This window comes from Garra rufa, chromosome 15 (assembly GCF_049309525.1).
Source record: "Garra rufa chromosome 15, GarRuf1.0, whole genome shotgun sequence".
NCBI lineage: Eukaryota > Metazoa > Chordata > Actinopteri > Cypriniformes > Cyprinidae > Garra > Garra rufa.
The window spans coordinates 6,046,058-6,059,760 of NC_133375.1; the positions used below are offsets into that span (position 1 = coordinate 6,046,058).

Below are 13,703 nucleotides of genomic sequence, written 5' to 3' on the forward strand. Positions count from 1 at the left end.
GGCCTTTTTTGTCTTTTTCGCATAATTCGACAACAATATTGACTGGAGAACAATAATTTTTCATTGCTTTTTTCATTTTTATATTTTATATATCATTCCATTGCATTTTCACAAAATAAAAATGGTTTATGGTTATTTCACTCTTTGTTTAGATTATGAAAAGGATTTATGTATATTGTATTGTAAAAATATCTATGTGTTATGTTAAAATATAATAATTAATTTGTAATGGATTGTAAGATTGAAAATAGCTTCCAAGGCTTCCAATTTTTAATATGACCCTTAAATAACAGAATTAAAAATGGTGAAATCTGTACTACATAATATTTTATATTAGACCATATTTGCATTACTCTCAGAAAAAAGGTACAAAAGCTGTCACTGGCATGGTATCTTTTCAAAAGGTGCACTTCTGTACCTTATTTACCCTTATTTACCCATAAATGATGCTTAATTGTACGTCATATATTAAAAAAATATTTGATCCCCTGCTGATTTTGTATGTTTGCCCACTGACAAAGACATAATCAGTCTATAATTTGAATGGTAGGTTTATTTTAACAGTGAGAGACAGAATAACAACAACACAAATCCAGAAAAAGGCATTTCAAAAAAGTTATTAGTTGATTTGCATTTTAATGAATGAAATAAGTATTTGTTCCCCTATCAATTAGCAAAATGTGTGTCTCCCTTTAAGAGAGTGCTCCTAATCTCAGTTTGTTACCTGTATAAAAGACACCTGTCCACAGAAGCAATCACTCAATCAGATTCCAAACTCTCCATCAGACCAAAGAGCTGTCCAGGGATGTCAGGGACAAGACTGTAGACCTACACAAGGCTGGAATGAGCTACAAAACCATCGCTAAGCCGCTTGGTGAGAAGGTGGCAACGGTTGGCGCAATTATTCGCAAATGGAAGAAAAAATAAACAAAATAACTGTCAATCTTCCTCGGTCTGGGGCTCCATGTGAGATCTCACCTCGTGGAGTTTCAGTGATCATGAGAACGGTGAGGACTCAGCAAATGAACTACACAGGAGGATCTTGTCAATGATCTCAAGGCAGCTGGGACCACACTGGTAACACACTACGCAGTGAAGGACTGAAATCCTGCAGCACCCGCAAGGTCCCCCTCCTCAAGAAAGCACATGTCCAGATCCGTCTGAAGTTTGAAGTCTGAATGATTCAGAGGAGAACTGGGTGAAAGTGTTGTGGTCAGATGAGACTAAAATTGAGCTCTTTGGCATCAACTCAACTCACCGTGTTTAAAGGAGGAGGAATGCTGCCTATGAGCCCAATAACACCATCCCCACTGTCAAACATGCAGGTGGAAACATTATGCTTTGGGGGTGTTTGTCTGCAAAGGGGACAGGACAACTGCACCGCATCAAAGGGGCGATTTTTATGGATGGGGCCATGTATCATCAAATCTTGGGTGAGAACCTCCTTCCCTCAGTAAGGGCATTGAAAATAGGTCATGGATGTGTATTCCAGCATGACAATGACCCAAAACACACAGCCAAGGCAACAAAGGAGTGGCTCAAGAAGAAGCACACTAAGGTCCTGCAGTGGCCTGACCAGTCTCCACACCTTAATCCCATAGAAAATCTTTGGAGGGACCTGAAGGTTTGAGTTGCCAAACCTTAATGACTTGGAGAGGATATGCAAAGATCCTGAGATGTGTGCAAACCTGGTGGCCAACTACAAAAAGCATCTGATCTCTGTGTTGCCAACAAGGGTTTTGCCACCAAGTACGAAGTCATATTTAGCGAAGGGGTCAAATACTCGTTTCACTACAATTTCACTTGTTAAAATGCAAATCAATTTATAACTTTTTTGAAATGTGTTTTTGTTGTTATTCTGTCTCACACTGTTCAAATAAACCTACCATTAAATTACAGACTGATCATTTCTTTGTCAGTGGGAAAATGTGCAAAATCAGCAGGGGATCAAATACATTTTTCCCTCACTGTATTAGCACTTTAAAAGTACATAGTAATAACTAAATGGTAGATATTAGTATCTTTTGAAAAGGTACTGCCCCATTGGCAGAAAGTTTTGCCAAGTAGACAGTTGTCCTGCAGAATTGAGCTGTTAAATGTGCTGATATGCTGATAATGTCATATTTAGCCCATGGTCTGCAAATTTTACCAGGGGAACCCCAGCAAAAAACACGTATTTTACCCCCCGGAATGCGATTTTTACTGTTGAACCCCCCTCCGAAATGAAATTGTTGTTCTAAGAATGTTCTGAGAACATTATGCTATGTTCTGGTAGTGTTTTCAGTGGCAAGCTTTATTTTAGTTCCCAGAATACATTCTGTTTATTGATAACATTGTTAGAACATTATCCTCTAACATTCTAATAAAGGTTTAATTGAGCTTCCCATTGGACATTGGATGTTGCTCAGATGTCAAATTATGGTTGAAAGTAAAAACCCAACCTTTGTTTGATGAAGCTCCAACTTCATTAAAAAACTCCAAAAACAGCATTTCCAGCTTCACTTATTATAAACCAGATTTGTTTATTTCTGTCATACATTTACAAAAAGGTTTATTGAGATTAACAGAGGTTTAGATGTTGATGTCTATTTGAAAGTAATAGTTTGGTTTGACGTCACCATTACGTTGGGAATCGTTTGCTTTAGTTGGGCTATTGGACTCTTGAGTTCTATACTTTTTTTTCTCTATCTGCTGTAACTATGTTAGTTCTGATAAAAACAGCAAGTGAAAATGTCATCAGATAATGTTGGCTACATGCTAATGGTTCAGATTCTACAGTTCTACAGACCAAGATTCACCAGAATTTTAATCAAATATAAAAAAAACATGAAGAATCAGTGTATGAATCTCAACAATGGTGACATACTTCATGCTGCAGTGTATTCTGGGTGCATCATAATAAACTCATCCAGGGCTCTCAGAATGCATTGCGGCATAAAGCATGTCACTATTGTAGCTTTATACACTGATTCTTGATGTCTGTGTGTGTCTAAATATTGAGTTGTTTAAAGTGATTTCTGAACAATATGTTTTAAAAGATAGAAATACAGGTCTGAATAGAACACTCCTGGATTGTATGCTGTTGTAATGCATTACTACAGTCACAAACATGAAATTAATAGCATAGATTTGACTCTACGTGAGATCAGATCACTACATGATATATATGCCATCAGCAAGTGGCAAACATCATTTAAGCACTTTTTTTTTCTTGTTGTTTTTGTCATAACAAAGACAGTCACAGCAGCTAGCGAAAAGATTTAAACCAAAAGTCAAATTGCCCAACTAAAGCAAACGCTTTTCACCATGATGGTGGCACAAACCAAACTTTTACTTTCAAATAGACTTCAACATCTAAACCTCTATCTCAATAAAAACGTGTGTAAATGTATGACAGAAATAAAGTCAGTCTGGTTTATAATAGGTGAAGCTGGTAATGCAATTTTTGGAGATATTTGGTGATGCTGGATTTGACATCAAACAAATTTTGGGTTTTTGCTTTCAACAAAAATTTCAACCAAAAGCCCACATCTAGTGTGATAGAAATCTTTAGAATGTTAGAGGATAATGTTCTAACAATGTTATCAATAAACATTTGTAGAATGTTTTTAGCGAATGTTATCCTACCTTTTAGCAGAACATTCTGGGAACTAAAATAAAAAAATTCCTAAAACATTAAACACTGCTGGGACAGTATCTGTCATGACACATTAAAGAGCCACAAAACTGTATTTATTGTTTGAATTTCTTAAAATAAATGACAATATTTTAAAGCTAAGACCTTCATACCAAAAGTAACCCAGCTAGCAATATTTAACTTTTGGGAATGTTTTCAGCGGCAAGTTTTATTTTAGTTCCCAGAATGTTCTGCTAAAAGGTAGAATAACGTTCTCTAAAAACATTCTAAAAATGTTTCTTGATAACATTGTTAGAACATTATTCTCTAACATTTTAATAAAGCTTCTCATCACGCTAGATGTGGACTTTTGGTTGAAAGTGAAAACCCAAACTTTGTTTAATGTCAAGCTCCAGCGTCTTCAAGTATCTCCAAAAACTGCCTTACCAGCTTCACTTATTATAAATCAGACTGACTTTATTCCTGTCATACATTTACACAAGTTTTATTGAGATTAACAGAGGTTTAGATGTTAATGTCTATTAGAAAGTAATAGTTTGGTTTGATGTCACCATTACGGTGAAAAGCATTTGCTTTAGTTGGGCTATTTGACTTTTGATTCTAAGTTCTTCGATAGCTGCTGTAAGTTTGTTATGGCAAAAGCAATAAAAGAAAGTTTGCTTAGATGATGTTTGCTACTTGCCTAAGTCAGTGAAAATAATGGATGTAAATGATATCACTTTTAACTACACTGTAAAAAGTTTTCACTAGTTTCAACTTAAAAACTTAAGTTTAGCAGCTGCATTACAATTTTAAGTTAAATTAACTTTAAAGTACCAATAATTACAACTCAAAAGTTAAATCAACTTAAAAGTATAAGTCATTTCAACTAATTTTATTGCTTTGAGTTCAAATAAATAGCATTTTAAGTTGACTTAACTTAAAATTTTAAGGCAGCAGCTAAACTTAAGTTTTTAAGTTGAAACTGGTAAAAACTTTCCACAGTGTACAGAATGCTTAGCCACACACAGACATCAAGAATCAGTGTATGAATCTCAACAGTGGTGACATGCTTTATACACTGATTCTTGGGTCACAAACAACAAGCTTTTTTTGATGACATCTGAACCATCAAAATGTAGCCAGCACTATCTGATGATATTTTCTTTTGCTGCTTTCACCATAACTAACATAGTTACAGCAGCTAGAGAAAAACATCTAAAACTCAAGAGTCAAATAGCCCAATTAAGGTCCACATCCAATGTCCAATGGGAAGCTTCTCGATTAAATCTTTATTAGAATGTTAGAGGATAATGTTCTAATAATGTTATCAATAAAATATTCTGGGAACTAAAATAAAACTTGCCACTGAAAACATTACTTGTTATATAATAAAAACTTGTTAGCTTGGTTGTTTCCTCTTTGCTCCACGATGATTTTTCACTGTGTGAAAATATAATGTGTAGTGAGAGAGTGGTATTGTTTGTCGGATATTGGAAAAATAAGTAAGGAGGGTAGGTTTTTTCGAAAGGTCAATTGGGATAGTTTTGAGTCGCAATAGAGTGGTTTTGTTGTGAAAACCTGGCAACCCTGCTGACAGATTGTGTACCTTTTTTCTGAGAGTGTGTGAATATAGTCACAGCTAAAGGTCTTAACAACATCCTCTAGTTATATTGCCAAAGTAACACCATCTGTTATCTTAGTGCTAAAATATAAAACTGATAGCAGATTTGGATGAACCACCTTTTTTGATTTTTTGAGTTATTACAAACCATTAATTACCAGGCTAATGAACTCTATTACTTGGGAGAATTGTTTATTGTGAGGGTTAATCATTTTATTGGCCATTTGAGACTTTCATCATCACCTTGCATTCTTTGTAAAATTACAGTGATTCCATGGTTTACTCATTTATTACACAAATGATCTATAGTGTAAATGAAGGTTAATAAGTGTAGTGTACATAGTGTTTGTTCCAGTCAAAGCGTCTCTAACCGGTTGACTGACTGTGCCGTTGTGGCGTGTTATATTGATCCGTACTCTCATATTCCCTGCTCTGTTCCTGGTAAAGCCGCCCTGCTGCCCGCAAACACACTGAGCGGCCATCACTCTCACTAACATGCACACAGATTTGGGTCAGCATTTTGTTCAGCTCTCATTATTTATGACATTGTGCTCAGATTCCATCTCCGTGTAATTTATAGATTTTTTATGTCCTTACTCGCTTTGACCTCCCCGTTCACTTAAGCTGATTGTGTCTACCTTTGCTGTTGCACACTTCAATTATTCATTCTTTCTCTTCATCTCTCTGCAGAAGAAACTGGTCCTGACGTTCCACACCTCCACACCTGCAGCCTGCAAACACCTGTGGAAATGTGCCGTGGAAAACCAGGCTTTTTACAAGTGAGAGCTGTACTTTCATCCCTCTCTCTCTCTCTTTGTCACACTCTGGATGAGTTTATCTCTAAGCAGCATTTGTTTTGGTCTTTTTATGCAGTACCATTCAAAAGTTTGGGTTTAGTATGTTTATGTTTTAGAAAGAAATTAATACTTTAATTCAGTAAAAATTTGCATTGCATTACTTTTAAAATGTATTAATATTGATTTTATGAACAAATAAATGCTACTACTACTTTCAGAAACATTAAAAATCTTTCCAACCCCAAACTTTTGAATTGTGTGTAGGGGTCATTGTCAGACAATAGTACTATGCTTGGTTATTTATTTATTATTTGTATTTATTATTTCTCAGAATTGTGAGATAAAAACTTGCAACTGTGAGTTATAAAGTCAGAATATAATATAATATAATATATTATATATAATATGCATAATATAATCTCACAATTGTGCAAATCTGACTCTTTTTTCAGCTATTCTGATATTTTTTACTCAGAATTGTGAGATATATGAACATTTCTCAGAACTGTGACTTATTTCTCAGCATTGCGACTATTTTTCAGAATTGCAATTGCAGAATTTTCTCACAATTCTGAGAAAAAAATGAAGAATTGTGAGAAAAAGTCAGTATTGCAAGATATTTAGTCTTTTTAGTGCAATTGTGAGCTTATATCACACAATACTGGCTCTTTCTGAATTGCATTTATAGTTATAATGTTACAAAGAAATATAAACTCACAATTCTGAGAGAAAGAGTCACAATTTCAAAATATAAACTCAATTGCAATTGCAAAATATATCTCACAATTCTCAGAAATAAAGTAAGAATTGTGAGAAAAAAGTCAGAATTACAAGATATAAACTTACAATTGAGAGAAAAGTCAGAATTGTAAGTTTTATTTCGCAATTCTGACTTTTTTTTCTTGCAGTTGTGAGTTTATATCACACACTTTTTTTTCTGAATTGCGTTTTATAAAGTTATAAAGTGTTATAAAGAGATATAAACGTACAATTCTGAGCAAAAAAGTAAGAATAGCGAGAAAAAGTCAGAATTACAAGATATAAACTCGCAATTGTAAGACAATGTCTTTTTTAGTGCAATTCTGACTATTTCTCGCAATTGTAAGCTTATATTACACAATACTGACTCTTTATAAAGTTATAGTGTTATAAAGAAATATAAGCTCACAATTCTGAGAGAAAAAGTCACAATTGCAAAATAGAAATTTGCAATTCTGAGAAAATTTCTCAGAGTTGTGAATTAATTTCTCAGAATTGTGACTATTTCTTAGAACTGCAAGTTTAAATCTCACAATTTTGAGCAAAAAAGTGAGAATTGCGAGAAAAAAAGTCACAATTACAAGATATAAACTCGCAATTGAGAGAAAAGTCAGAATTGGAAGTTTTATCTTGCAATTCTGACTTTTTTTAGTGCAATTCTGCTATTTTATTGCAGTTTTGAGCTTATATCACACAATACTGACTCTTTCTGAATTGCGTTTATAAAGTTATAGTGTTATAAAGAGATATAAACTCACAATTCTGAGAGAAAAATTCACAATTGCAAAATATAAACTTGTATAATATGTATAATATAAATATAAAAAATATAAAGTTGTAAGTTTATATCTCACAATTCTGAGAAAAAAGTCAGAATTGCGAGATGTAAACTCGCAGCTGTGAGAATAAAAGTCTGAATTGTGAGATAAAGTCACATTTTTTAGTCATATTTTAATTAAAACTGTGTTTTACTACTACAGCCATGAGGCCAATATAAGTGTAAACATAATAAAATATAGAACGTAATTTAATCAAACCTTTGTTTGAATGTAAAAAAGTTTTAGATTTTAGAATTTTAGAAAAAAAAATATAGTGTTGTTAAAGATAAATTTCAGTTAAAGTTCAATGAAAGCTTTAAATATACATTTTTAAAACAGATTTTGCATTCCACACTGACAGTTACATCTTTACATCTTTATAATAATATGAGTAAGTTGTGGATTCTGGTAATTATATCAGTATGAGATCATGGGGACAAACGCAGCACACAGATGGCCCGGTTTGCTGAGAATGATCCTGATATAAGTGCCTGGATGTCTTTCTCTGTCTCTTGTTACTATGTGTGAGTGGTGTCACATTACTGTTGAAAGCCCTTTAATTAAGAGCTTAAATGCCAGCCAGACAGCAGGCCTGCCTCTGTCAAACAACAACACCATCTTCTTATTAACATGCACACACACACACACACACACACACACACACACACACACACACACACACACACACACACACACACAGACAGACAGTCAATCACTAACTGCTTTCATAGTCAGGCCACACAGTATCTGAATGTTTTTGCACTGATTATGGAAGAAAAACTGCGGAATTGATGTATGGTTTTAAATAGAACAAAAAGGATTAAATAGTAAAGAACAGCAGAATAGAAATTCAATAGTCTTGTAACAAGTTTGTATTTGAATGTAGTTGATGCAGACTGTGTGTCACATGACAGATTGAAGTCTAAGAGACCTAATTTAAGCCATAACTAAATGTGTAGTTAATGCTTTTTCTCTGATTTAGATGCGCAAAGTCCAGTCAGATCAAGACTGTGTCCAGCAGCAGTATATTTTTCAAGGGAAGCAGATTTCGCTACAGGTGAGATTGAGTGCTTATCTGATGGAAGCAAACCCTATGTCAACCATGCTGATATTATTGTTTAATTTAATTGTTTCTGGTTTGTTTTCAGTGGTCGGGTGGCTAAAGAAGTGATTGAAGCCAGTTCAAAGATTCAGAGAGAACCTCCTGTTGTACACAGGTCAGTCTTTATCTGAAGTATATCTCACTGTCACTTTTCTTACTGATCCACGCTTCACACTTCAGATCGTGGGACTCGGGCAGTTCATATGGTTTAAAAGGGCCACAGTATACAAGCCACTGCTATACAAGCTGCACATTGACTGCTCTAAAATATACCATTAATTTTTTGTCCACGTATAATACCAGAAACACTGAAAAGTAGAACTTAAAATAATCATAAAATAAGTTGAACTGAAAAGCATAACAATACTTTTTATTTTGCCAGCGTGTTTCTGCACACAGGCCTTCATCAGGGCTAAAAGATTGCAAGTAAAAGAAATACAGTATCTCACAAAAGTGAGTACACCTCTCACATTTCAGCAACCATTTTAGTATATCTTCTCAAGGGACAATACTATAGAAATTAAACTTGGATATATTTTAGAGTAGTCAATGTGCAGCTTGTATAGCAGCATAGATTTACTGTCCTCTGAAAATAACGCAACATACAGCCATTATTGTCAAAATAGCTGGCAACAAAAGTGAGTACACCCTAAGTGATGTTGTTTAACCATGCAAAGCCACATGTCCTATTCATTTCGTTTATGTTTTTGTCTGCTTGACAGGACCATACAACGTTGTGTATCTTGTATTAGAGCAGTTCAAATTAGGTGCTTTAAGTACAATTCTCTCATACTGACCACTGGATGTTCAACATGGCATCTCATGACAAAGAACTCTCTGAGGATTTGAGAATTAGAATTGTTGCTCTCCACAAAGATGGCCAAGGCTATTAGAGGTTCAGTAACACCCTGAAACCGAGTTACACTACAGTGGTCAGAGTTACACTACAGTGGTCAGGGCCACACAGAGGTTTTCAAGATGGGTTCCATTCGGAACAGGCCTTGCAAGAGTCGATCAACAAAGTTGAGCACTCGTTCTGTGCGTCAGGTGCAGAACCTGGCTTCAAAAAACAGATGCATGAGTGCTGCCAGCATTGCTTTAAAGGTTGCAGAAGTAGAAGGTCAGCTTGTCAGTGCTCAGACCATACAACAAGTCGGTTTGCATAGGCATCGTCCAAGAAGGAAGCCTCATCTGAAGCTGGCTCACAAGAAAGCCTGCAAACAGTTTGCTGAAGACAACCAAGAGCATGAATTACTGGAACCATGTCCTGTGGTCTGATGAGACTATACTGCCCTCCAAAGGTAAAGTGCAGTAACTACGCCAACACTGAAACTGAGAAAAATGCCCTTAAAGTTTTTACGCCAGCTAGTCAAACATGTTGACACTCTTGTTTCTCTGAAACACTCTCGTTTCTCTGGGACAAAATTGAACCAGGAGACTTTGCCACAAGGCAAAACAGTTGTCACAAAGTCCATTTTAAGCCTTAACTCAATTTTGACCAAATGTGTAGTTACTGCGCTTTGCCTTTGGAGGGCAGTATAAGATAAACTTGTTTGGCTCAGATGGTGTCCAGCATGTGTGGCAATGCCCTGGTGAGGAGTAGCAAGAAAAGGAAGCTGAAGGTGAAGGTGAAGGGGTGGCCAAGTATGTTTCCAGACCTGAACCCTATTAAGCACCTGTGGGGCATCCTCAAGCGTAAGGTGGAGAAGCACCATGTGTCTAACGCCCAGCAGCTTTGTGAGGAGAAGAAGAGGATCCCAGCAACAACCTGTGCAGCTCTGGTCAATTCCATGCCCAGGATGATTAAGGCAGTGCCAGATAACAATGGTGCTAACACAATATATTGACACTTTGGACAAGTTCACTTAGGGTGTACTCACTTTTGTTGCCCGCTATTTTGACAATAATGGCTGTATGTTGAGTAGTTTTCAGAGGACAGTAAATCTATACTGCTATACAAGCTGCACATTGACTACTCTAAAATATATCTAAGTTTCATTTCTATAGTATTGTCCCTTGAGATTATATACTAAAATGGTTGCTGAAATGTGAGGGGTGTACTTACTTTTGTGAGATACTGTATATGCAAATATATAAATACATACATGTATAAACATAAACAAAGAAGAATAAAAAAATGCATTAACACTTTATTTATTATAAGGACCAACACTATTAACTAGCATGCATATTACTAACATATTGGCTGTTTAATAGTATTTATAAAGTACATAGTAATGTCTTATTCTGCATGACCATATTTTAGTTCCCCTAACCTGACCGATACTTAAACTTAAAGGGATAGTTCACCCAAAAATGAAAATTACCCCATGATTTACTCACCCTCAAGCCATCGTGTATATGACTTTCTTCTTTCAGATGAATACAGTCAGAGTTATATTAAAAAATGTTAATGTTAATAAAGGCCTCATGAAGCGAATCAATGCATTTGTGTAAGTAAAATAGCCATATTTTTAACTTTAGAAACCACAGTCTTCCATGAACTGTTATATGTGCGTTCACGAGAGAGTGGCATTCTAGCAGATGACGTTGGATGTAGGCATAGCTCACGAATAGGTAGTCTCACGAGAACCAAGTTTGGATACAGCAAATAAAAAAACGTTTCCTCTTGGCTTATATAGAAATCCTCCAAAATTTTCCTTTAGAAATCCTCATTTCATGCTTCTAATTCATGACTAGTGTTTTGTTTTGCTCTCTCCTTTGCGCTTCTGTGTTCGTCACTTCTCACTGACACTTATGCACGTACAACAGTTAGGAGAAGCTAGAGATTACAGTCTATGAAGTTGTAAAAAATACTTTATTTTCTTTACAAAAACACATAAATTTGCTTCAGAAGGCTTTATTAACCCCCAGACCTGTTTGAAACACTTTTTATGATGGATAGATGCACTTTATTGGACTTCAAAATCTCAACACCCATTCACTGCCATTATAAATTTTGGAAAAGTCAGGACTTTTTTTTTTATATATATAACTCAGACAGTATTTGTCTGAAAGAAGAAAGACATTTACACCTAGGATGGCTTGAGGGTTAGTAAATCATTCCCTTTAACAACTGCCACACCAATTTATTTGAGACAAAAGTTGTAGTTTATAGTTAAAAGTAAGAACTGGACCCTATATAAGTCTTATATTGTGAATTATTACATAGTCTACACCAGGAGTTCTCAACTCTGGCCCTCGAGGTGCATTTTCCTGCAGAGTTTAGCTCCAACTCTAATCAAACACACCTGAACAAGCTAATCAAGCTCTTCATCATTACTAGATAGTTACAGGCAGGTGAGTTTGATCAAGGTTGGAGGTAAACTCTGCAGGAAAGTGGACTTCGAGGGCCAGAGTTGAGAACCTCTGGTCTACACCAAACACTTACATCAATCAAACTATTTTATTTAAAAAAAAAAATTTTTTTTTAATTATTTGACTTACACCTCAGAAAATAACGTGTTAAAATTTTGTCGCTGTGTCTGTTTCTATGGCTGTTTTAGGTCTCAGTTTGGTCAAAGCAGAAGCTTTACTTCACTCAGTCATAAACAGCTGATAATGAACATGGAGCCTCTTCTACCAGCACTGAGCTCCAGCAGGGAAAACAGAGACTCCTCAGCAGACAACGGTAACACACCTACATACTGTACACACCTCTATTCACATGAGACTGTAGTAATGTTAGGATTCTAGCAATTGCTAAAGTTCTAGCAAACCTTTTATTCTACAGTCGCATGACAGAAACTCAATGCATTTAGGCATGTAGACGTAGTCAAGACAAGCATTGAAATGTGGAAGAAAGCTGATTAAAGAGACTCTGAACATGGCATGGTTGTCGATGCTAGATGGTATTTACAGAGATTGGTCCTAAAAGAGAAAACACCCGAAGAATGGCAGTTCTGGTGAAAATGGCTTATTCATGCCAGAAGTCAGGGTACAATTTGCAATATTCACAATATTCAAAAAAGTCCTTCAGGTCCTACAAATTCTTTGGTTTTCCAGCATTTTTGTGTATTTGAACCCTTTCCAACAATGACTGTATGATTTTGAGATTCATCTTTTCACACGGAGGACAACTCAAACGTTCACTGATGCTCCAGAAGGAAACACGATGCATTATTTTGGATTTGAAGATCAGGGTAAATTTCACTTATTTTGTCTTCTGGGAAACATGTAAGCATCTTCTGAAAGGCAGTACTATATGAAAAAAAATTTGACAAAATAAGAAAAATGTACACATCTTCATTCTATTCAAAAGTTTTCACTCTGGCTCTCAATTCTTTGTTTCCTTCTGAAGCATCAGTGAGCATTTGAATCTTCTGTAATAGTTGCATATGGGTCCTTCAGTTGTCCTCAGTGTGAAAAAATGGATCTCAAAATCATACAGTCATTGTTGGAAAGGGTGTAAATACATAAAAATTCTGAAAAACCAAAGAATTTGTGGGACCTGAAGGATTTTTCTGAAGAACAGCAGGCAGTTTAACTGTTCAGGACAAACAAGGGACTCATGAACAACTATCACTAAAAAACTGCTATGGATCATTCAGTTAACACAGTATTAATAATCAAGGGTAATTTTTATAAATTCAGTTATTATTTTCTCTTGTGCATTATATTTAACTATCTTTTATGTTAAATATCTTATTCAGGTCAAGCATTTATTTAATTTTTTTCCCCTTTTAATCAAAAGTGCTTTATATCAGTAATTCCTCTATTATCCGATACTTTTGGATGCAGAATAAATCATGGGTCATGGGTGATAAATACACTTTGAGAAAAAAAGTGACCTACTGCTCCTTTAAAACTGATGGTGTTGCCAGGTATAACACCCTCAGTTCTCCGGGGATCTGTTCAGATTGAGCCGATGAGCTGCTGGTATCTGTGGAGACCCCATTCAGAGCTTTAAACATACTTGTGAATCTCCCAGCAGACGACATGTTAGCAGTGATTAATACGAGGCCTTCTCAGGCTTGAGCTCAGAGGT

The 13,703-nt window shown here is 35.5% G+C and overlaps 1 protein-coding gene across 2 annotated transcripts in view; it reads left to right on the forward strand.

Annotated features, from left to right (window-relative positions):
* frmd3 (FERM domain containing 3) overlaps positions 1 to 13,703 on the forward strand; it is a 91,797-nt gene that overhangs the window by 66,881 nt on the left and 11,213 nt on the right. For both annotated transcript variants that reach the window (XM_073818514.1, XM_073818513.1), the window contains exons 10-13: positions 5,931 to 6,019; positions 8,597 to 8,671; positions 8,763 to 8,831; positions 12,223 to 12,347. In XM_073818514.1, coding sequence (XP_073674615.1) covers positions 5,931 to 6,019; positions 8,597 to 8,671; positions 8,763 to 8,831; positions 12,223 to 12,347 — 358 coding nt within the window. The remainder of the gene's footprint in view (positions 1 to 5,930; positions 6,020 to 8,596; positions 8,672 to 8,762; positions 8,832 to 12,222; positions 12,348 to 13,703) is intronic.